The sequence below is a fragment of the Taeniopygia guttata genome, chromosome 8 (genome assembly GCF_048771995.1).
Source record: "Taeniopygia guttata chromosome 8, bTaeGut7.mat, whole genome shotgun sequence".
Lineage (NCBI taxonomy): Eukaryota > Metazoa > Chordata > Aves > Passeriformes > Estrildidae > Taeniopygia > Taeniopygia guttata.
Genome location: NC_133033.1, coordinates 23,187,543 through 23,213,406, shown reverse-complemented (window position 1 = coordinate 23,213,406; position 25,864 = coordinate 23,187,543). Strand labels below are relative to the sequence as shown.

General features: G+C 40.4%; 2 protein-coding genes across 2 annotated transcripts in view; one reads left to right on the top strand and one right to left on the bottom strand.

Moving 5' to 3' along the window:
- Positions 1-25,864, top strand: part of CDC73 (cell division cycle 73) — a 101,938-nt gene that overhangs the window by 51,388 nt on the left and 24,686 nt on the right. The gene's annotated exons all lie outside the window — the stretch shown is intronic.
- Positions 1,861-10,224, bottom strand: B3GALT2 (beta-1,3-galactosyltransferase 2). The gene is made up of 2 exons (XM_002193145.7): positions 9,599-10,224; positions 1,861-4,703 (listed from the first exon to the last, which is right to left on the bottom strand). The coding sequence occupies exon 2, from the start codon at positions 4,568-4,570 to the stop codon at positions 3,302-3,304; it is 1,269 nt and encodes a 422-aa protein (XP_002193181.4). The 5' UTR covers positions 4,571-4,703; positions 9,599-10,224; the 3' UTR covers positions 1,861-3,301.

Sequence of the window (25,864 nt, the reverse complement as noted above, 5' to 3'; positions counted from 1 at the left end):
AATGTGTAAATCTTTATTAAGTTGAAAGTTAAATAGATATGAAGAAATGACAGAATTCCAATTTCTGATTTTTGTTACCAGGCCAGTTTTTCTAAGGTTTTTCTTTGCTGTAATAATGGTTCTGATCATGTCACAATTTTTTTCTCCCATCATAACTTTTGAGTCCTTATGAATTTTTATATTTGTTTTCAACCTGAAGCAGACATAGAGAGAAGTAAAAACATTGAAAGCAAGTATTATACAAAAACTCTTGTGCTTTTGTATTCAATGAATAGTTATATCCTTTTTTTACTGCATTGCAGACATGTTAGAGTTTTAACTACAAGTTTGTATGCTATTGCTAATGAAAAATATTGGTTTTTTTTTTCTTGTTGTATGGGGAAAGGAAGTGAGAGAACTTGTCTAAGCTTTTCATGATATAATTAATTATTGCACTATTTTTAACATGAATTGTTTTTATATTCTAGTAGAGTGAGCAAATAGCTTAAACACAAGCTAGAAAACAGTAAAACATTCAGAGAAAAGAATGTAGAGCATTCATTCTGTAATTGCATATTTCATCATACAAAATGATTCCCTTTTGTTTCTGAAAGCTTTGCAACAAACTGTGTAAGAAAACAGTACTTGGATGGAAATGTTTTTAGTAGCCTTTGACCATCTTGATAAAGATTCAAGTATATTTATAGAGTAGTTTCAACTTACACCCAAACATTAATACAAATTTAAAAAATCATGTTGGATCCTTAAAAGGGCATTAAGAATAGCTTGTTATCTAGCTTTCTGGTGCTCCTCACTAGTCCTGTAAGTAGCAGGAGGTTTGGTACGCTGAACTCACGGGCATTGTGCTGTGGTTCTGCCAAGCCCGGGCAGATCAACATCGTGTTGGAGCTCCAAAGCCCAGCACCCAAGAGGTGGTTTGGCTGCCAAACTTGATGATTCCAGTGCCAAACTATTTAAGGTTTAGTATTAACCTCTTGGACTACACCCAGGAGCCAGGAAGAACATTTAGGACTAGCCAGAGCTGGTAAAATCAAGTACATCACAGTGGAGCTGGAAAGCGCCAAGGGCTGGGAGCAGCGCTGAAGTCCTCTCCAGGAGCTGGATTGTGTCCTTGGCCAGCACTGCTTGGGGAGGGGCCACTTGTGGCATTGGACTTCTTCCACAGTTCAGTCCCCTGCAGTAGCAGCTGGCTTCCCACACTCATTCTGGGGGTCTAGAGCTAGCACTGTGGTGTAGAGCCTGCCTACAGTGACCTTCAGCAGGTGCCTCAGCTGGGAGCGAGCAGCACATGGAGTGGGGAAACTGCACTGGGTGCTGAAAGCACACTCCCAAAACATCTGTCCAGGGCAGCTCTCTCACATGACTGCCAATGGGCATCATATAAACTGAGTGTATGAGCTTTCAATTTAGTCACAGAAATCTCTGCAGAAGAGAGTTGTTACTTTTACAGGTATTTGCTGTCCCCCAAACCAGACATTTGTATGATTTGAGGTGTGTTGAAAATGCAGAAATGTACCATTAGCACACCCCAAATACAGCAGAGGAAAAAAAAATTAAAAAATGGTGTTGAGCAAATTCCCATCTCCACCTTCCAGAGGACCTGCTTGGAATTGCTTCAGAGGTGCATCCAGTGCCTTGCATTCTGTTCACATGTGAGAATTCCTGCAGACAGCTCAAGAGCTGCTGAGAATGGTCAGTAATTTGATTTGTCTTCTCATCACAAAGGAGAAAACCCTGCTGTGATCTTGGTACTGTGTATGAAAACCAGGCTTTAAGGTCTAGGGAACACTAGAAAACCTAGTAATGCTAAAGTTAGAAATTTCTTTCTGCCTGAGCAACTTTCCCAGAAAAAGTGAAATCTTAAGACCATAAATATAATCAATTTTATTAAATAATAAAAGTACATCAAATATTTGTATTTTCTCCAATTAATAAGTCCCAGTCAAACAGAAAACTATTTGCAGTTTGATCATTTGCTGATGATCAGAGGTGGGTATTGCTTACCCTGGCACTGTGACAAGCAGTAATAACCTGAATCTGATACAACTCTGCTGTAACAGTTGGAAAATAAGCTTTAAAAGTTCTGTTTGTTAGAAAACTGCAAACCTGTAAATAGATTTAACCCACTTCTCACAATTTATTTTCAGTGGTACGTGTTGTGACTTCAAATTGCTTAGATTTTTGTTCCTGCCTATATTGCTGGCTGGAACTCTCAATCTTACTGTGACCTAGTTTTCCCCACCTATAAACTCAGGTGTGGGGCTTCATTTTCTCCAGCAGATGTGTTTTCACTTGGCTGACCCTTGCTTTTTGTCAGAAAGGAAAGAGCAAAACAACACGTTTGATTAATTTTCTCCCGCTTTGCAAATAATGAAATTTTGTCAAGATCGGTGCAAGACTGGAACTTCTGTTTTGCATTTCTCATCAGCCTTTGAGTTGCCTTGAAGTTATGTAGGGAAATTAATAGCAGATCAAATAAATTTGCATGAAGGTTCCAAGTGGAATGAGTGTTACTTGGCACCAGATCTTAGGAGCTTGCCCTGTGACTTCTAGAGAATGAAGTAACTTTCAGTCAGCTCTTTGTGGACTGAAAGTTGCATCCAGAACACTACTTGCATTTCTGAAGGCAGTGTACAAAGCACCTTTGCAACTTTGATTTCATTTATCTCTCCTTCCAAACCAAATAAGCAAACTTCTGAAAATTGGACCTACTTCAAGGGAGTACCTTCTTAGTGCTTTAGGATTTATTGGTAGTGTCTTACTAAATTGTGACATTGCTAAATGTGTGGTGCATTAAAGTAGTGTATAATAATTGTCATGTGGCATTTGAAGGTAAAACTGATCTGCCCTTTGTGCATTTTCTTAGTTTTTAATTTTTCATTTTATAACAGTTCTGGATAATAAAAAATTACATGGATGAGAACTAGAGCTATGAATGCACTCCTTAAATAAAAATTTTAGTGTGGAAAATGTGCTCAGTTATATTTTACTGGCACATGAATCAGCAATTGTACCACCAAAGTGTGCATGCTTATTATTGCATGTTAACACAGAAATCTTTATATACCATCTTGTCATTTTTTTTTCCTTAATCTCGAATTCGCTGGGAAAACCTTTTGGTTATAATTTCATCATATTCAAGAGCTATACTTTTTTTATTTTTTTAACTTAAAAAAATAATTTCCCGCCTGCAGTGTGTGCTGGGCTCAGGGCGGGCGGTGCTGGGCTGCTCCGTGCTCCCTGTCCATGCGTTGAGCGCTGTTTATTTACACGAGCCGCAGGCCGGGCGGCGGGCCGGCCCTCAGTGCAGTCTGCGGTGGCGGTACCTGCCGGCCTTGTCTTTGGCCGCGTTGGCGCAGGCGTTGTGCTTGTTCTGCTGTAAGTGGTTCCAGTATTTGATCAGTTCGCTAGGTTGGAACTGATGGGAGGTAATTAGGTGGCTGTATTTACAGCTGGAGTAAGAAACTCGCCAGTGATTGAAGACAAACTCGTTGGGTGGGGGCATGGGGTCAATGCGCAGCTTGGCGAGACAGATCCCCACGTACACGTCCTCTAAATGTAAACGTCTGATGCTTAAGGAGACCTTAAAGATTTTTTCTGCTAAGTCTCCAGAAAAAACATAACCAGTTCCAGAGCAGAATACAGGGTAACGTTCACTTGGATACAAATCAGGTGGCATATACCACTTGCTATCCTTGTTTCTATTAGGTGCATAACCTCTCATTAAATAACCTGTAAAATACTTGTGTCTGGGAGGAAGTTCTGGTTTCAGAAGCTTGTGTATTAAATATTCAGTATTGACAAACATATCGCTATCAGTTTTCATAACATACGGAACGTGTGGACAGTAGGTTGCAACCCAGTTCATTCCCATCAGAGTTTTTATAGTTAAATTATAGTAGGTGTCTAAGTATTCTTGTTGAATGATGTCGTGGTACTGTCTGCTTTCCTCAAGGATGGTTCTCTGGAGGTATCCATCTACCTTGGTGCTTAAGCCCAACAAAAAAATCCGCACAATTTGGATGCCAGGTGTCAGGCTCTCGTTGCCCCAGGTCTGTCGAATTGCTTGTCTGGCCTCCACCTGGCCCGGCTCTGCAGCTATGAGCAGTATTAGAAAAGGGATCCTTTCCTGGCACTTGTCAGGCTCATTGATGACATATTTGAAATGATAGGAAGTTGGATGGCCAGTGCCTTTCTCGTTGTAAATACTTCCATTGGCACTGAGGGTGTTTTCCAAACCGGTTACTCCCTGTGGGGACAGATCCGTGTTGTTAGGGTTGGTGACTGTCTGAGGCCTGAGTGTCTGAGGCACAGCATCTCTCCACATGTTCCTTAGAGAGCTGTGGTTGGTCTCACTTTTTGTAGATCTAAATCCTCGTATGGTGTAAGACATGGGGTTTTCTCTGAATCCAGCCTTGCCTGGCAGCCAGTCGTGATGGTTAAAGAACAGAAACATGGCAAAAAGAAACACCAGAGAGACCAGGCCAATGAGATGGGTGCGAAACAGAGACCTTTTGGTATTCCAGGTCATCTTTGCCAAGCAGCAGTGTCGTCTTCTCCACTGAAGCATGTTGTAAGGATCCAGTGATGGGATATGAGACAATGCTCAAAGGAAAAGGCTTTTCCAGTTGGTTTAGAATCCAGTGCTATTCTTTGGTATTCATTTTCCTTCGAGTTGAGCAATCGTCTGCAAATGGCTCACTCTGCAAAGAATAAAAAAAACCCAGAAATCTTTCATTTTACCCACTCATAATATAAACAGTTACAAATAGAAACTAGATTTAAACATAAAATTGAGTTAAATTTACTTGTTCAAAGAACAGCCTATGTCAATGGAAATAAGATTTGACTTAGTCTAAAAGTCAACCTTGTTTTATGATTTAACTTGATTTGTTAGCTTTTAAAAATGCTTTTTTGACCTGTAAAAGTTTTGACAAACATCCTGTATACCAAAGATAACGAGGAAAAAAAAATGGATCATGTTAGCAGGAAAAAGTGTGAAGTAGATGTAAATAGCTTCATATCCACGGCTGTGAAATCCTTGTAGAGTGTTTGAGAAGGACTGAATGAGAAAGCCTTGCTGGCAGATGGAAGGTTTAATGGCATTAATTAAAATTGATTTGACATGCAGAGGCTAGGATGGCTCACAGTTTTCAAGCCCTTTTTGCAAACGGCCGTGCCTGGTGGTGGGACAGACGGCGCGGGGTTGGCGATGGCAGAGCTGTGTTAGTCACAGGACACTGCCTGGCGTGGCTCCGCTGGCCCCCACTGTGCAGGGAAGGGCAGGGAGAAGATGCACCTGTCAAAATTAATTTTCAGGGTCCAGTAACCTCACTGCACAGCCCTCAGATGCCAGTGCAGGATAACATTCCTGGTCACTTCTCAGGCACCTTTCACCTTCTACTCGGCGTTGGAGGAAAACATTGAATGGAACACTGGGCTGTGGTGCCAGGCTCAGAGCAAGATGTATTAAAATTAAGCTCTTGATTTTTATTAGGCAGAGATCTTGGATAGTAATCATGTTAATTGGAAATAAAACTGCTCAGGGCTAAGTTTCTGGCCAGCTATCTGATGATCATGATACTGGGTTGGGTTTTTTCCCCTCTGTAAAAGTATGTGTAACTACTGCCCACAGCAGTTGGAAATTTCAAGTATTCCGACCAGCAGCTGTAGCTGTAGGAAAAAGTGCCAAAGTAGTCTGTGCTTCATTTTCTCTTAAATTTTTGTTCATATTCAGCAGCAGAGTCAATATGGCAGCTTCATGATGCTGCATATTAAAAGCTGATCACATCATCTTGTAAATGAACTTTCACTGTACAATAGCAATTCGTTTGTGATTTTCAATTTGCTCTAATTTATTCCTGGGCCCTAGGGTCTTATGTAGGAAAAAAGGATGACTGTTGAACAAGAGTCCATAGAAAATGCTGTTTCTAATAGAAATATCCGATTTATTAATTGCTTTGCTATCTTCTTAAACCAATATTTGGATTTAAAAACGAAGTGATATGTTATGTGGGAAATTACAGGATTTAACATTGTAAGGGAGTAATTTAGGAAGTCAATCGAATAACAGGGCACTAAGTTGTAGGTGTGTGATGCAGCATTGAGTCTGCCCTGTTCACGACGGGCAATATTTGTGTTTCGGAAGGGCGGGAGAGGGGTGTACCTGCTGTTTATTTTACTTAGTGTCGCTATCCTCCCCTTCACCCTCCGCAGCAGCGGGAGCTGCCTCACGGCCGCCGCCGCCCCGTGACCCCCGCCAGGGGGCGACGCTGCGCGGCGCGAGTGACGCGATCCCGCGGGAACACCCGAGTGGGGCCGGGAACACCCGAGCGGGGCCCGGGAACACCCGAGCGGGGCCCGGGGACACCCGAGCGCGGGCCGGGGACACCCGAGCGGGGCCGGGGACACCCGAGCGGGTCCCGGGGACACCCGAGCGGGGCCCGGGGACACCCGAGCGGGGCCCGGGGACACCCGAGCGAGGGCCGGGGACACCCGAGCGGGGCCCGGGGACACCCGAGCGCGGGCCGGGGACACCCGAGCGCGGGCCGGGGACACTCGAAAGGCCCAGAGCGCTCCGGCTGCTTCCGTGCGTTTGGTTTGAAAGCTTGCTGAAAGTGCCTCTGATTTTCTTATTTAGCTGTTCGGGGCTGATGCCACTTCCCGGAGACTCAGATGTCTCTGTAAAAATCATAAACCTTTGTGTCTAAACTAGTTCAGGAATTAACCTGACACTCCATGCTTGTGCTGCTTTAATTCGACTGTTGTCCTTATAGAAAAGAAAATAAGCCCCAAATGTGCAAAACTCCCATTTGCACCTGCTTTTCCCTGGAGAAACAGACGCTTCCCCTCAAAAGTCATAATTTTTAGTTTGTCTGCAGTGTGCAGTGAGTTGTAAATGAACCCTCAGCTATTCGGGAATATCTCTGTATAAGCAAACAGAAATGTCACTTCAAAGGATAGCCCAGATCTCAGGGCAGTTAATTGTTTGATTGGAGGGTAGCAGTGGGAATGTTTGATTAATTATTGCTCCACTGCATGCATTCGCAGTTTAGGAAGAAAATCAAAGCCAGAATTTCACGAATGTGGAGTAGCAGCTACAACTCAGATTAATTTTGTCACACTGAATTGATCCACTTGTAAAACTACAGTCATTAGATGGAAATACTTCAGCAAAAAGTTGCACTGCACTACTAATCTTTGTTTAATCTTTAACTGAGGTAGTGTTTTGATGAGCACCTACTTCGATAACGCAACAGGCAAAAGTGAGAATCTTAAATTACATAAATATTTGTGTAAACTGACAAGGGTTTGCAGGTGCTGTTTCCCTGATGTCCCAGCAAAGGCACTTGCAATGGCCGAAGCCTTTTTTTATTAGCCTGCATGCTTACATAATGCATATGAAAATAAGTTTTACAGTGAGAGACAGAACTGGAATCAGAAGGTATTTTAAGAGAGTTATATTTCCTTGGTGTTTTTTTACGTATTTGCTTGATTTTTCAAGGTAGGAGTGTCTTAGAAAATCTGTCTCTGTTTGCCCTTTAAAAAGGCATTTTATGAATAGGGGAAGCATCCCCATCCATTTCAGCTTCATAGAGCTATTGACTGAAAAAACCCAAATAACGTGGGCTCATTTTCTTTGCAGTTGTGTATAAAACATTTCAAAATAAACAGTGGAGTATTAAGCATTGAAAATAGAGGAACAATTGTACCTTTGAAAAAAAACCCTACATGCTAGGGTGCATTGTTGAAAAATAATGTAAAAAACTGTCAATAGATATTAAACCTACCATCTAACTGTATAGTAAAATATTATTTTCTCTCACTTATCTGGGGTTAGAGCATTTCTTTTTTTGCCCAAATACTTAAAATTCCATTTCACAGAATGGTTATGGGCAGGCACCAACTATTGACAGTAGGTAAGAGGACCTAAGTACAGCAGAGGGTCTCTAGAACACTCACCTTGTCCTCGGGGAGTGTGTTGTTGCATGTAACTGCATTTTGGAGATATTATTTGTGATAATGCTGCTTCATTTTTGGCACCTGGCAGTGCAGTCACTGATGCATTATCAAATGCCAAATACATAAACTGTGAATGCCTCTTGAATTTTTATTTGTGGTCTGTGCTCTGCTGGTGTTTTGGTTCCTGGTACTTGCATTTCTGCTCTATAATTACAGCTTTCAAAATTGAAGCATTCGACTTCCTATTCACACGTCTTGGATTTTCATATTTTGATTAGCTGTGTGGGCAAACTCTTAAATTAGAGGGAAGAGTTCAAAAGGCAGCCTGAGTCTGTATTCTGATGAACAGCAGTTGCATATTGGGCCTCATTTAATGTGCCTGACTTCCCTTACGAACTCCATTAATCTTCTGCACAAAACAGTATTTGGGATAAGGTTTGATGTGCAGGTTTTTCAATGCCTGATACCAATGTCTTACATTAGCCAGGTGTGCTTCTCCTGGAGTGTTGCCTGAAGGTACATTTTTTGTTGTTGTTTTGAAAGTTCTCTTGAGTGACTTTATATTTTAAATGTCTTAAAGCTGGTTTGAAACTGGTGTCTGATGTGTGCTGCATCCCTTGGTTTGTGAACTCCTTCCAGCTGCGGTTGTTTTATTTCACGTTGGCATTGCCTTGGGCAAAGAAAGCACGTTTATATTGACATTTAATGATTTATTATTGCTTATTGGTAAATTCTGCAGAGAAGCACTTTCTTTATGTGGTGTATTGAATTGCTATAGATTTAGGTCTTAACATTTGTATTGCAAATATTCACCTTTTCTTTTGTCACTAGTGACAAAGTATTTACATTTCAACAAAAAATAGGAATGAATAGCAATTAGATGGAAAGTCATTTTACAATCCAAGTTAAACAGTCAGTGTTTTCATATTAAACAGAAATTGCAGTGATGGCAGGAGATAAGTTACGTGCTTACCATTTAGAGTGTGTAGTGTTTGAAGGTTTCCTTTTGGGATGTCAGGGAGCCTGACGTTACTTGTAAATCGTGGTGCCTGTTTGCACTGCTGATGGTTTAAATCATGCCCAGTCTTTTGCAGGCTCCCAATTTATGCTTGGCTGGTAGTGCCCTTGTGACATTTTGCTTGTGTTTGGGGGGCAGAAATGCAAGTGTAAAAAGGGCTGAGGGGGCATTTAAGATAATGTCTTTTGACTGTGTGGTCTGTTCTGATGGTTCAGTGCTCTCGGTATGTCACATTATGGCCATTTTACCATGCTTTAAGATTACTTCAGATAAGGATTAATTCTGACCTAGTTTGAGAGGATTTCTAACTGGTTTTTCTGTATTGGAGGGCTTTGAGTTTTTAATTTCTCAGTTAAAAGCAATCATTACTGGAACTCCATTATCCCTTTAATCCTTCCTCTCCAGCCACACCAGCCTTGGCAGACTGTGAGCACTGCGTTTAGTCAGTATAAGGGAGTGACATTGTGCCGGGGGAGAGCAAAACCTGCTAGAATTCTTTCTCCCTGCTCTGAGACACTGTTATCTCGGGGCTCTGCAAATTAGGAGCGATCATTATCTGGAATGGTTGAAAAGGTAACAGACAAGCGAATGAATATCACACACAAGGGTTTGACATACCTTCCTTGGTCAGGCCATTTATGGTGCAGGATTATACCCACAGAAAATAGTTTGGGCACGCCATCACTTCAGCAAAAAAGATGCTCTCGACCATGCGCACATCCCCCATGAGCAGCCCTGCTTCCTGCGAGCGCCGTGCCCGGATCCGCTGTGTCCATCTGCCTGCCCGCTGCCCCGTTACCTTCCGTGCTGGCGAGCGGCGTCCTTGGCTCGGGGCTTTGTGCTCATGCCGCAGACAAAAGGAGCGGAGCTGCGGCTGCTGCGGGGCGCGCTCGCTCCCGGCGCTGCGCTGGGGCTCTCACAGCTGGTGCCTCGCAGCTCGGACAATGCAGGGCTGTGCTCTGCTCTCCTCAGGATCCATATTCCTGGTGGAAATGTTAGCAGGGAGTGCTAGCGCCTAGTGCCTCAGTTGTCTTCAGTAATAGGATCTCCCTCTGCTCCTTCCTTCATTGTTGCTAGGCAGTAATAGAAATGGTTTGGAGTTGTTTTAACCCAGAATTGTGGTGTATAAAATCCATTCCGTAGCTCTTCAGCTGCTGCACAGGCAGGCAGCAGTTTAAATGTGGGCTTTGACAGATGCTGTCTTCTGACAGAGCAGAATTTAACGTCACTGCTTGGCTGAATCCCACGTGATTGTTTGCATTCATTTTGACTAAATCCAAAGGCAGACAGGAAGCTTTACAGGCTTTTGCTCTTATTTGATAAATGATACATCCTCAGTTCATGCACAGCGATAGGTGAATAGTATAAAAATTGTATGATCATTAAATTAAAAATGGAGGGGTTTTACATATTGTTTTTACTTTTCCTTGACACTGCAACTTAGATTCTCTAGGAGATTTTAAATGCTACATGTTCTAGTCCCATATTCCAAAAGCTGTTCTGCAGTGCAAGGGAATTACAAGCCTTTAAATGCCGAAGCTTGATTTAACCCATTTGACTCTCTTGGAGTACAAACGGTGTGTGTCTTCATGCCAAAGAAAAGATAAAGTGCCTTTCTTTGCTCATGTTTCCTTTACACATGCTTACTCTTTAAAAGCTGCTTTTTGTTATCTGAGGTTATTCAATTGGGCTGATCAACACTGATTTATAAGCACATGCTGTTAAGCTGCCTCTCTGCTGTTAATAGCTTTTTGCTATGGTCTGGCATTGCAAAGTCAGGGGCACTTAATGTCAATTATTGATGAACCTAAAAATGTCTTTTGTCTGTTACAGTCATACCTGTTTCATAAAATTTGTCTTTTTGGTCCTAAGGAAACTTCTGTTCCTTTTGTTTCTCTCCTTTCAACGACTGACCCTTCTGTGCTGAAACATCTTATTATATTTACTATATAAATAAAATACTATAATACCTGAGAAAATAGAGACCTAGCAGCATACTTACCCAGGTATTTATTAGTTACTGTGTTTGCCCACTCTGTTTTGAAAAGCTAATGACTGGCTCTTTAGACTTTTTTTTGACAAGGAGTAAAGAAACTGTGAGTTATCTAGTATGTCTGATTTGTAGTGTTGGGGGTGGGCATGTCCCTTACTGGGAAACAAGGCTTCTCCATGCAGTCAGTGTGTGTTATTATTCTAGATGGATAATATGATAATTTACTAGAAACATAATCATATTTAGATCCTCCTAACTAAATCATCTATGTACACTAACTTTCTCTATTAATTTAATCTTGTTTGTAATGCATGAGTTTCCTAACCTCATAACGATTTCCACAAATCCTTTGATCCTATCTGAGGACATTTTAGGATCATGAGCATATTTCCTAATAGTAATTGTAAATATTAAGCACATATCAGTAAATACTTTGTATCTCCTCCAGTCTAAGCAAATCAGTGTTTAAAAAATGGAGGGGAGGGGTCAGTGTGGGGGTGGAGCATGAGAAGTGAGCCCATGTCCAGCACCACTTACTGATCTGAGACCTTTATGAATCACTGAGAATCAGTGCATTGAGATGTTCCGTATGTGCCCAGACAATTCAATTTCCCACCTAGACACACAAAGCTTTCTTATGCCTGCCCTGTATAATATCCAGAATTCTGTGGAGTCTGTTGCTGGAGCACACAAACATGCAAGAGCATGGCCAGGAGTCCTCCCAGCTTGGGCACTGAGTAGGAAACCAAGTGGGTTATTCGTGTGGTCACTGCATCCATGGGGACTTAGGCAAAAGGAGGGAATGCTTTTATCAAACACAAACATGTAAATCTGCCTCTGAGTTTTGAATTTGCAGACAAGACATGCAACTTTGTATTTGGGAAATGACTTCAGATGACAACAGAATGGTTATTAAAATATGTGCTGTTTCAATGTTATTTATTTGCTACTGCTTCTCTGTACCTGGCTCCTAAAGATTGGGACTTATAGGCAGCATGTTTATGTATTATATTGGAAGGGGGAGAGCTGTTTTTATTTTTCTATAAATGCTCATTAGTATATATTAAAGGTACAAAAATCCCAAGGGCTGTTTTTCTAAAGAGAATCCTTTTTAAAGTAAATTTAGAAGGGAATAGACATCAGCTCTGACTTTTAATTAAATGGCCATATCCCTTGTGTGTAGCCTGTAAAGTTCAGGCAGAGCTGTTGTCTATTGGTATGTGTAAAAATTGTCATCTTGCCTTGTGAACAAATTGAGTATTGAATTCTTAAATATTAATGACTAATTTATTTCGTTCTTTCTCTATTTTTTTTTTCAAATAAAGTATGAGCAGTTCTTTGCTCATCTTACAGAAAAGTAAGAAAAAACTTTGATTTTTGTACTGCTTTCCATCTGGGAGTGACTGATTTAGCTTTAGAGTCAAAGTTTTGGGAAGAATTTCCTTTTCTTTTATAGCACTTTGTTCTTTGCTACTTTGCTAGGATACTATGTGTTTGTGGGTATTTCAGGAGGGCAGGTCTTGCTTTGGACTGGGAATAGGAGCTGCAGGTTTTGGTAATCTTGGTGGGTTGGAGGTTGGAATGAGCTTTATTTCAGCCCAGTCTCAGCGCCAAGGGTCAGTTGACTGCTTGTTCTCGATGCAGGGAGTAGTGTGTTCTGTAATGTTACTATGGTTACATCCCAAATTAGAAGCTGCACTGTTAGTGCTTGAAAGGCTGCCACCTATTAAGGCTCCGAGGAGTAAGTGAAGATGTACAGCCTGTGTGAGGTGCAGGCAGAGTTACTGTCACCAGGACTCAGCGAGTCCTGCACACAGACCAGGAGGGACAAGAGAGGAGAGGAGAGGGCTGCTCACAATTCCCTGTGGCCTGACCACTTGGAACTGTGCAAAATGTACCAGTGCTAAACAAACTTGTGGTGGCTTGGAATATTCTCTTTAGAAAACTTTGTGTTGTTTTTAGAGGGTGTCAGCAGAGTTTTGTCTAACTGATTTTGTAATAAACATTTAGGTTGAGCCATTCAGTAAAGTTCTGTCTTGACAACATTAGCAGAAATTCCTCAAACTAATTTGGAGTAATTGCAATAGTCAGGCATGTAGTGCCTGGTAACTTCTGCCTGGTGGCACAAGCCCCTTGAGAGTTTAAATACTTTGGCCACATGGCCTATCCCTATTCCCATATGGATCTTGCATTCTGGATACTCCATGATTGCTTTGCAAAGTTCATTTTATCGTAGTAAAATGGAGTATTACATCAACTGTAATATGTTGGAAAGCTTTCAAGTGACAGTTCAGAATGATTAATAGCAACATTTTCAAGGTTGGTTATTCTTGGTTTATTAATAGGTTATTAAGCTTTGTTGGTTATTATTGGTTTTGAAGCTTTATTTTTACCTTCTGGAAATGTGTTAATACAGAGTGTCATGAATACTTAGTTTTAATTTTCCATGTTGAGAATTATTATGTATATGGCCAGTGGCCATTCTGCTCTTTTCTTCAAAAATGATATTTCTCCAGTAAGTTCATCTAAAGTGGAGATAGGGTTGGCAAAGACTTGGAATTTGCTTGAGTACTTTGAGATCCCAAAATGTTTCTTAGCTATCCCAGACATGTTTGTAAGTGAAGGAAAAATAGCAATCTAGAAATGACCACAAGTGTCAGTATTGCCTGCCTTATTTTGCTTAGTAGATTAGCTGGTAGTGAAACCCAGCTTTTACACTTGGTGCATTTTTTATAAATGGTCAAGATTTTGCTCTCTGTTCTAATAACACCCAAGCCATAAACTTGGTGATTTCATTAACTACTGAGTGTCATAACTTTAGAACCCGAATGCAGCAATATAGATCAATCTATAGAACTAGAAACAGTTCTCAGTTATTATGAAACATGGATCAGGTTTTATGCAGTTGATTATTATGTTTTAGTCCATAAGAAATATAAGCATATCCCCAACTTCACAAAGTTGTGAGGGGGGAGGAAAGTCCAAGTGATGTTTTCAAGTCAGAAGGGTGTTTCTTGGGAAACGTTTCAAGGAGATGTTCTATAATTTTAAAGCTTGCATTTTTTTATTAAGTAAACTGATGTTCTAGGTGTCCAGCTAGAATTAATTCTGTGCTCCTATCACAGCTTCCTTAGAGGATCATAGGTTTAGAGTGATTCAAAATTCACTCAAAAAGCCAAAGTACAATAATAAAATTTTGGTCTGCTTTGATTTAGTTCTGGTTTTGTGTATTATGCAAATGTATATTGGACTACTTTCCAGATGTGTTTCTTTCTTCAATATTGTGTTGTTTGCTTTATCATATCTTTTCTTTCTTCTGTATTCTGATTTTTTGCATCTTCTCCCAGGCATTGCATGCAATTATTGCTGATCTCAAGTGCTAAATGCAGATTTTATTCTTCCAGAGGTTGGACAACATAATTTCATTTGTATTGTACAGGATTTTTGGTTGTGTGGTTCTCCCCGATGAACTGACAAACCAGTGCCAGCAGTAATATTTTCTACCTGTCACAAGTGTTGCTTTTGCATTCTGAGAGGAGCAGGGACTTTATGAGCTTTGATTCAGCACAGCAGGGGAGAGGAGGCCAAGCAGCTGAAGTACCAAAATTCACAGGCAGTTTACAGTGGGAAATGGGCTGGTGTTTTTCCCCTTACCTCATGGGTTGTTTCATCCACCTGCCTGCACTATATGATCAAGGGTACCCATAACACCCACCCTCACAACCCCAGCATGAGAATTAGAAATAAAAACTCCAGTTCTTACAGAAAGTGGAACTCGTGGAAGAACTGGTGCTAAATATCCAATTTCAAAGCATGGAAGATGGAATGAAGGAAGATGACATCCTGTTGGAGATAACAGGCACCAGTTTTTATGCTGAGGAAGGAAAATGTCTTGTTCCAGCTGCTGCCACCTGTCCAGGCCTTTTCTGCCCCTTTTTTCTCAGGCTATCTTCAGGCTCTTGAAGCATCCCACACTTCTCTCCCAATAACTTGAAAAGTCTTGGCTCATCCAGTTCAGCAAAGGATGCAGCCATCCTATCCTGCCCAGCACTCTTCCATGTTGGAGGAGCTACTTAGATCCTTTTTTTCTTTTGTGTGGGACCAATTAAGAGATTAGCAACTCTGTTCATCCTCTCACTTAAGCTTTTTCCCCCACATATATGGTTTGTACAGGAATATTGAGACATTTTGTTAGCCTCAAAATTTTTTAGTACTGAAATTGGTGAGGCATTTGTTTAGTGAATGTTAAATAATGTGAAATTGAAGAACTGGACTTTCAGAGCTGTCAGAATTTCCTGTGACTTGGGGTTGAGACCTGTACTGACTCTTTCCATCTGTCACATTTCCTCAGTAGCTTTAGTATTTTAATTCCTACAGCTCCATCCTGTAGGTATCCTCATTTACAGCTAATTCTGGGGGACATGAAAGGTTTACAGCAGAAATAACAGAGATTTAGCAAGTGCCTTAAATGCCCAAATCCTTTCCTTCAAGCACAGATGCTTAAACTAGGAAAACCAACAAAATCTGTGGGAAAAAAATCCATTCCCCAGTGACTGAAGAGGTCCTATTCATGTCATAAATTTCAGCAATATTTGTTCATAGCCAACAGAAAGCCTGGATCATAAAATGGAGAATAAATCCCCTTTTAAGAGAAATTCCCTACTGCTCTTTTTTTGACATGTTGGAGGGACTGAAATTTCTCCAAACACTTTGCACATCACTCGATCTGACTGAACTGCTTCAGCCTGGCCAGCTGGGGATGTGTCCCTGGTTTTACTGAATATTGTTCTACCTTCATGTTTTCCTCAATTTGCTGTCATTCCCGATCAGTGGAGATTAAACTGCAATTTCCACTTCTAAAATTCACATTAAACTTAAATTATACCGTTTTTGAGTGGCTTCCAAGGAAAAGGAAGCTCTGCTGTGGAAATAATGTATTTTGTCTGAATAACTGTGTTCATTATTCCTTCTGTAATCTGTGTAAGACTCTAGATTAATTTAATGAGCCTGAGGATTTTTTTTTTCACATAAATTACTAATATAGAGTCAGTAACCAGGACTCCCACTCCTCAAATGCTTGATTTAGAAGGAATCCTCAGGGTCTGGTTTGTATAATGAAAATTGACAGAGAATATTGATTGAGAACTAGAGAATTTTTTTGTTTTCTGCTATCTGAAGATATATTTCAAACTGAAATTCCAGGTGGTTTATTTCCTGTAATTTAGTGGCTTCTAACAGAAGAAAAAAATCAGAGACTGCTGTCTTGCATGTTGTCCACCTCAAGACGTAATATTAAGAATAATCAATGCATTCAGTAGGGAGGTGTGTCTATAAAAGAAAAAATACTGGTTGTATTTAATATAATAATGCTGAATTAATAAAATTTGATATTTTGATGATATTTTCTGTTAGGTATAAAATCTTGCAATTTATTTTATTAATATTTAATTTACTAATTAATAATCAGCATCTGCAGAGTTCTGTCACTTATCTGTCTTGCTAAAGTAAATTTATAGAGAGCATTTGTCATCTAAAGAAACGCACACCGCTTAAAAACATACAAAAACCTGTCATCCTCTTAAAAACCCCACAAAATCTCATGACCTTGGATGATGCATATTGTAGATTCTTTGAAGTCGTCTTCTCTTGAGGATTTGTGTAATCAAACATTCAGACTTCTACAAATGCTTTTTCTATAAGTTTTGGTTAATGCATGCTTGTTTTATCAATGTGCAAGTATTATGGTTTACATTGCATATCAAAAGATTGAGCTGTTGATGAGACCAAATCTGACCCACTTTTTTTCTGGGTTTTTTTTTTTTCTTTCTTTCTTTCCCTCACACCTTTGGATCTCCATGTTAGTCTTTGCTTTGGTGTTCCTTATTTTGCCATATATCAAAAGCCTTTCTATTGTATTTCTAGGTTAACAAGCAAAGTAATAAATAGAGTAAAATTTCCTTCTTTATTTAATCAGGCCTGGATACAGTACAGAAAGGGAATCCCTTTGTTTGAGAATCTAGGTCACTTCATAGGGAAAAGGTTTCCCTGCGGTGAAAAATTTACATTTGTCATTTTCTTTGTTTTTTCTTTTTCTGTTTTTCCTTACGATGTGCCACTATCTGTACTCTTACGCTGTGTTTGCCTAATGACAAGAGGGGAGGAGGTTATTTATTCCATGTAATTAAATGTCACTTATCTGAGGTGCATGGGAGGAAGGGAGTGAGCAAGGAGATATGTCAGTAAAAGTGGGTATCGCAAGAAAGGTTAGAGCAGCTCTTTGGATTCCCTGTTCTCTTCTCCGTGGCAGGTTGGCTGGGACCAGTGCCAGGGTAGAACTGGAGCTGTGTATGCAGAGGATAATGCACACAATCTCCTGTGCCTTGTGGAATGCCGAGCGTGTGGGAATAGATGCAGCAGCCTGCTCAGAACAGGCTGGTGCGGCCCTGGGGCCCGTGTGGCTGGTGACTCTGTGCAGAATTGCCTGCAGTTCTCAGAGCAATGCTGAGAAATGCAGTTGATCTCAGAGCAGGGCTGAGGCAGCCAGGAGCAAACAGCAGCAGCCCCGTGCTGGGTGCCAGTGCTGTGGCCTGGGAAGGAAGCGGTTCTGAGAAGCTGCTCTGAGCTAAGGAAAGCGTGAAACCTGAGGCATCTCCATCATCTCCACTGGAAAATGTGCTGCCTGGAAATACCTGATCCCATCTGACTGAGATCTGAGGGTGATAGTTACTTGGGGCTTTTCTTAGAACAGCTTTTATAGTGGTCTTCAGATGTGTTTGTTCCAACTAAGCACTAGTCAGTGACAGAAATGTCTGTTGGAGGAGATAAGGATTTTTGCTCTTCCTCCAGAATAGGCACATATTCATTCCCCCAAGAATATATCAATGCAGAACTTGCAAAATAAGGAAGAAATATGTAGTCTAGCATTAACTCTTGATTAGTTGTTTTTTCTTATGTTTTCAAAATGTCTTTTTGGAAGCACAGAAATAAATAGAAAAGTGTGAGGTCTCTGGTCTGTGGACTTATCAGGCCGTTGAGCTACATGTGAAATTACTCTGTTGCCCTTGCTCAAAAGGATCACCTGCTGCTATTTTGTTTTGGTGTTCTTCTCGTAAAAATAGTGCAAGACCCGACTAAGGCAAAGAAGTTATTGGATGAGTCTCTATGAAATTGAATCTGTTTGTGACTGCTAAAGCCATCCTAAGCACGTACAGAAAGTTCCAGGATGTCATAACAGAGGAATCTTGTTACACTTTTTTTTTCTCTCATTGAAATCTTGGCATTGAAAGCCTAACTCTATTCCAAAATATTGTCTGCTTTTAGTGGTTTATTAATTTTTATTTCCTGCCACTTTAGTGTTCAGTTTTCTGAACTGAGGGAATTTTACTTTGCAACACATTGCTTAGGAAAAAAAAACCAAAACAACTTATTTATTTTTTTATGATTGACATTAGACTTTCCAAAGGTGAAACAGCTATTGGGAGTACCAATAGGACAGACGTGAGGGTTGAAGGAGAGCTGAGGAGATCTTGCTGCCTATGGCAGATTTCCTTCAGATAAACAGTGAAATCCCCAGGATCCTCATGGGTGACTGATGGTTCTAATGCGTGAGGAGCAGAAATAATGGTTGTAGTGAAGCTCACCTGTGAATGTGCTGACTGGCAGTCTGTCATCTCCAGTGGCTATTCACAGTGGGAGGTTCTTAAAGATGAATTTTTGTGTGTGTGTGCACAGAGCAAGAGGGCACAGCCATTTGAAAACTTTCAGAACCTGTTTTGTGGTGCATTTTGGAGTCTGCTCATTTGTCAGGGGTTGGTTTTTTTGCAGCAATGGATGAAACCTGTATAAAAGTTACAGTGTAACAGGAAGATCCTAAAATCTATTGGTTTTGTAGAGCCCTTATTCTCGTCTTTGAATAGGATGGCCCCACATAACGTTAGACCTTGCCAGTTGACCTTCATTTAAGAGGATGCATTTCTGCACTACCAAAAATACAGCTGAGAACAGTCTGTGATAAACCAGTTCTCCTAATGCAATGCTAGAAGCTTGTAGATAGTCTATCTAGTGTATGGATTGTGTGTAAAATGAAAAAAATTAAAGTTGAATGCTGTCATCTTAGTGCTTTGAGAAGGGCTTAATTTAATCTTCTATACTAAAGAAAGAAGAATAATGGGGAATTTAGATATAATGCCAAAGGAAGCTGAAAGTAGAGGCAGAAGGCCAAATGGAAAAATTCCTCTTTTGTGATACAGCCAGAAGCCTTCCTGTATTTTAACTTAATGCATGATTTATTGCCACTACAGTTAGTTTTTGATATGGGCATGTAACATCATCAGCTTTTATATGCTCCAGCAGGGTAGTATGAATGATATGTTTCTTCAGGATACCAGTACCAACAGGCATTTGCACAATCTCTTTGGTGCATGGTATTACAGCAATAATACACAGATCTGATGAAGCCATCCTAGCACTAAAAATCTATAAGGCACTTCTTCAAACATCTCCATTCTTGAGAAGCACACAAGTAGGAAGCTTTGTTGCTGTGATGCAAATACAGTATATATTCTTCTATTGTTTATCCTCAACATATGAATCTGTGATGTGTGACTGGGGTGTTTTTCTGTCTCAGGTGGCTTTGTTAGGTGATGATTAATATTTTGATTCTGTTGTTTGGTCCCCCTGTGTGATTTCTTTTTGAAGGAAATCAGCCATGTCCATAGGCTGTATTGCTTTTGGCAAAGAGCCAGGCTTTTAGTACATGCTGAAATGGAGACAACTGAAAGTTTAATGCATGTTGTCTGTTTGTTCTCTGGGTATAAACCAGAAGGCTTTAATTTGTTGTTGTATTTGGGGGATTATTAGGTTGGGTTTTGTTTTCTTTAGTTTTGGAATCTGTAGGATAAGTATAAAGGCTTAATTGAACAAATACAGTATTTTGTGTTCAGGTGGCTGCCTGGCTTTCTGCTGACATGTACAGTAGTGTGATTTTGTGCTCTGTAGTAGTGGTACCTGCAAAATGCTTTAATGCTTTCATCTGTTACATCTGTACCCAGGGAGGGAAACACCAGGCCTCTTACAGTTACCCAGTTGCACTCAGTGGAAATTTCTTCAAGAAGGGGGAATAATAAATGTTTTGGTGTAATTTGAATGCTCCTTCCTAATTGTAAATAAAAGAATATTTTAATTAAAACAGGCTTCTGGAATGAGAGTTCTTCAGTGAGAAGTATCTGTTAGAATGGATCTCACAGGGAAAGCTGGAGGCAGAGAGAACTGCAGGACAGGGTGATAAATGGCACTTAACAGCATCAAACCCTTTGCATTTTTACTGGGAGTATTTGATTATGATGCTGCATATGAAACTTGGACATCCTGAAGCCAAAGAAGAGGTAGCCTAGCAGGCAGTTCTTGTCAGAGCTGCTGTGACTGGTGTGAGAGGAATACTATCACTGTGAAGTTTGGAAATGCTGACTTAGAATATTGTACTGAGAAAAATATGTTAATGGTGTTGACTCTGGGTGGGAGCAGCCATTTGAGGACACTGAAGAGCACAAGTTTTGGGTTTGTTTTTTTTTTTTTTTTTCAATGATGCTTATTGTGTTAAATATCTAAGCTTACCTATGGGAAGCTGCAGGTAAGTAAATCCTAAAGTGTAATACTAAGACTGAGGTACTATTCATACACTGCTTAGGAACTTGGTAGGTTTGAAGTTTGTGTTTGAGTCCCAGATAGCTTCCATGCTCTGTCTTAAAACGTGGGAAAATGATTCCAAGGGTGTGTTTATATTTTTGAAATCTAAATATAAACATTTAAATCCATGTTGTGTTGACATCTTTTGTTTTACTTGATGCAAATGTGTAAAATCATGGGGCAGAAAGAAATATTGCAATCAAATGTTAGCTCTGGTCATAATAGTTCCCAAAATAAGGCTTTTTCATAGGGCACCTTATAGCAAGCTGGACATTGGAAATGCACAGTATTATTTCACAACAGCTGCTTTATTTAATTTAGTATTTTTAGTGAAATAAAAGTTCATTCACAACATGACCAGTAAGTTTGTGTTTGGGGGCAGATTTCCCAGCTTCTTGTGATGAAATCTGAGTGTTGCTCGGTTCCTCTGAGCACATTATCAGCCTGTTGGCAAGGACTGCTCTGGGCCCCTCAGTTTAGGAAGGAAGTTGAGATGCTCAGGAGGGCAATGAGGCTGGTGAAGGGCTTGGAACACAATTCCTGTGAGGAACAGCTGAGGGAGCTGGGGGTGTTCAGCCTGGAGAAAAGGAGACTCAGAGGTGACCTTATCACCCTCTACAACTCCCTGAAAGGTGGCTGGGGTCAGGTGGGGTTGGTCTCTTTCTCCAGGCAGCACTGACAGAACCAGAGGACACAGTCTCAAGCTGCATCAAGGGAAATACAGGTTGGATATTAGGAAAATGTTTTTCATGAAAAGAGTCATAAAGTTCTGGAATGGTCTGCCCAGGGAGGTGGTGGAGTGCCCATCCCCGGATGTGTTTAAAAAAAGACTGGATGTGGCACTCAGTGCCAGGGTGTAGTTGAAGTGTTGGGGTACGGGTTGGACTCAATAATCTTGAAGGTCTCTTCCAACCTGATCATGCTGTGAATTCTGTGAGTGTTCTGGGGCTGCACATGGGGAAAGGAGATGGGGAGCACAGCCTGGGCTGGCAGCATGGGAGAAGTGCCACCCCAGGTGGAAGTGGGTTTGGTGCAGAAAGGTTTGTTTGAAGCCATTGTCACTGCTCCCCTGCATTTTAACCTTGCACATGCTGTGTGTGTGCAGTGCTTGACAAACATTTCACAGGGCCTGTTCCAGCTGTACAGGCTGTAAATGCAAAGCTCAAGCTCAGCATCTGAGGAAAGGGGAAGTGACCAAATTATGTTCTTGCCAAAGAGAAGTGATAGCTTTTGCTGCCACTATGATCAGGGGTGCTTAGCTACAGTGTTGTAGAACAAAAAATGTCTGTTCACCCATTGTCCTCTCACCCCTGTCCTCCAATAAAACTCTGCTTACATCCTGATTTTGTTCACTTTCTGTCTTCATGGTAGACAACATATTTTCTTCCTTTCAGTCTGTTTTTTTTTTGTTTGTTTGTTTGTTTTTTTGAAATGAGGTAAAGCAATAAAGTCTGTAGAGTAAGAGCGGGATAGGATGGGGGGGTGGGTCTGCAAATTGTGGTGTTCCTTTGGTTAATTTGAACTTTTTTTTCCCCATATGACAACTAAAACTGAACTTGTGAACTGAGACAGCTGGGGCAGGACAAATGTTCAGAGAGAGAATTCTGGTTATCTTGTAAGCAGATTAAAATATCCAGTTTTCCCCATCTGCGGGAATTACAGGATGTGGATAATTGCAGCATGTGCAAGTCCAGAAATCTTAACACTTTTGTGCTGGACTAAAACTCAGAAATTATTGCAAAGAATTACTACTCTGTTTCTACCTAACTTGTCTCAGAGCTCTCTTGTGTCTCAGTGCCTTGTCAGTAGTTTCATCACCAGCACCCAAGACAGGGATCTGCTCTGTCTGAACAAGACAGTTTGTTGATCCAGGGGCTTTGACCAATGTCCTGCTGGGGTTTCACTACTCTGTTTGCAAATGCCGTAGATAATTTCTAGAAATACTCTTATTTTTTCCTTTACCTACTGTTCTGTACTTAACTTTGCTGTTGCCATTAAAGCAATGGGCATCCCACAAGAATCCCCTGGGATGTGCTTGTGTAAAAGCCACAAAGTAAAAAGTACAAGAGTTGAGAAAAAAATCTGAGGTAGCACAAGTTTCATGACTGGTATTATTCAGTTGACTGCCAAGGTGTGGTTTAGTATTACCAGCAGCTTATTACAGTTACAGCAGATCTCACAATCTTCATCTTTTGGTGCTTAAAAAATGTATCTTTGCTTTTTCAGCTGAATTTGCATAGCAGATTAGCTGTTGATCATCAGGGAAGCCTGGAGTACAAGGCACTCTGCAATCTGAACATTTTTTAGCCCTTTTCCTGGCCTGTGGCAGTTCAAAATAGCCCTTTCCATATCCAAGTGGTTACAGTCCCTTGAATGCTCACATCCATTGCTGTCATCACTCAAGCCCTCATCTCTTGGCTTGTTCATTAAAATTTGTCATAGCTGCAGCTAAAGCTTTTGATCCTGAAAAACACATCTTTGAACTCAGCAGTGTTTTTTCTAGGCAGCACAAACAACTTGGAGTTCATTGCTCTGCTGTTCAGCCTTGCACATTGGCTCCTCAAGGAATTCAGTTTCAGGATTTTCCCCAGATATTTTAAGTTTTGCTGGGCGATTACTTGGAAAATTGCTTTCATCTCTCTGCCCATGACCACCCATGATAATTGTGTTTTCTTACAACATAATGAAATATATAAGCATAGTGCTGGGATTGCTAAAGCTGGTGAGGTACAGAAGAATAGTATTAAAACTACTTTTTAGTGAACAGAAAGGAGAAGATCACATCAGGATGAAGTACAACTGGGAACAACTGGTGCTGGATAATTTGTTGAACAAGCAATCATGAAATAACCCAAGGTCTTTTAATGCCCATGTATTAGAATTCTAATCCAGCATCCCCTGTGTTATTGCAATGGGAGTCAGTATAAGCAGGGGAAGGCTGGAAAGAGCCTCAGCAGTTTCTGTTGCATTGAGATGTTTGACAGCATCCCACAAAGTTATTCAGTTACTTGGGTCTTGATTCATTTTGGGGATTTTTTTTTTTTTTGATAAATTTTCATGCAGAAGTCAAGGTCCATCTGTATTCTTTTAGGCACCTTCAGAGCTTTTAAAAATATTCTTCTCACACAAAGCATTTCATGAGTCTTTGCAGAAGTTGCAAAGGAGCCTTTCTGAGGTCACTTACACCTCTGTTTATGTATTGCTCACTGGGTGCAGGTTTAAGTGGGGTCTTCCTGCTGCTCTGTACTGAGCAGCATTTTCTGTAATGTAAATGTGACTATTCCTTTGAATCCTATTTCGAAAGCTGAATCTGAACACAAAACCAATAGTGCTTCTCTATATGTTTGGAATTTTCATGCCAGTTGTGCTGTTGGGCAAATGGTTTGCTTGAGCCCCATAGTCTGTGATATTTCTGATAAAAACCACTTCCTGTGAGTGACCAGTGCCTGTCCTTAGAGACAGTATTGGAACTAGATAGTTATGAATATGTCAAGTTGTAAGTTAGAGACTCAAACATGAGCCAACTGTAGTAAATTCACAATTAGATACAAATTCCAGTTCTGTTGAGCTGATGTGTCCTGAGCTGATTGTGGTGTGCAGAAAATCAGCAGGGTAGAAACCTTTTCACCTTTAGAGAAAGATGAAACAATCCCTTGATACTCAAACTGGGCTCTCCCTGGCTGCCAAGAAATAGGTGTGAGGCTGGCTTAGATAACTAACCCAAAGGGAAGGAAGTCTAAGCAAAAATCATGTTTTAGTGATAACTGCCTTGGTCTTTTCACTCAGTTCATGGAAATGAGTCATTAAAATGAACATATAGATATAGACAAGCCTTTATTTTTCAAGCAAACAAACAAGTCCTCTGGAGTTCTCAGGATTAAGAGTTGGTGTTTTTGATGAAAACAGCTTATCCCCAGGAAAATGGAAGTGCTTACATGTTTAATCTTCATCACCAACATCCCTCTTCTGCTCAAAAAATGCTATTTCTATAGCAACAGTTTGAATTTATATGACTGATGTAAATTCAACACAAAATTCTTAATTTTACAGATATTCTGTGCAGGGATAAAGGTGGGAGGAGCTCTGGCACCCTTCTGAGAGGACTCTTCAGAGGGGTTGGATAGCTTAATTTTGGGAGTAATAGTTTTAAAGCATCTCAGTAGTTGTGGCTTTGATTAATTCTTTTCAAAAGCTTCTCCAGTGATTTCCGTTATTGTTATTACTGCAGCTTTTTTATATGCTTTTGTCCCTAGCTGCTCACTAGTCACTATAGTTTTCTTCTAGTTTTAGTTGTGATTTGGTTTGTTTTCTTTGCAGAACCAGAATATTTCCTAAGATATCAATAAGCAGTCCAGTTAATTCAGTCACATTTAAAGTGAATTTCTTTTGACTTGGTAATGAACAAGAGATTGCAGTGAATATTTTTCATTCAGTGACACCCATTGCCAGGTTTAACCTGCAAGCACCCATCAGTTCTGTTTATCATGTTTAACAGTGTCAGGGTTTCCAAGTTTGAATAATCTTGTCAGTTTTAATTCTGTAATGAATTAATGAAGGACCAGATTTGTAAGTGAAAGTTGAATTTGCATGGTGTGGTACAAGAAGTGTTTGGGTAGTCCTTGGGTGGAACCAGCAGAGTTTTATTTGTGCCACCCTCCCCTGGTTCTCCTTTCCCCCCTCTTCCATCCCTGTAGTGCTGTGCTCATTCTGATTTCCCTATTTTGTGAAATTTGGTATAGGTACTTCAATATTTGGAGAACAATAATGAGGCTTCTATTACCTTTGTAAGATTGACATTGAGTTTTGTGGCATGAAACTGAATTTCAGGATTGGAAGCCTTTTTTGCTGGATAAGACATGACCTTCAGTAAAATACATTTTAATATAATACACTAAAGGATGGACTCAATGAGCTTGAAGGTCTTTTCCAAATTTAATGATTCTATGATGAGTTTTGTATTTTGAAATAAACATGTTCTGTATATTTTTATCAGTCCTCTTTGGCTTGCCACGTCAGTTTTTTTGGTTGTCCAGGTACAAAAAAGTGAATATATGCTGTTATTTTCTTTAGGTAGTTGGTATGGGAGTCCTTTGATAAATACTGGTAAACCTTTCTTCTGTTAAAATTTGTTCTGTAAAAATATCTTTAATTGTGCTTAAACTCCCACTCTTCCTTCCAGAAAATAAGGAAGTTCAAACAGTATAAAC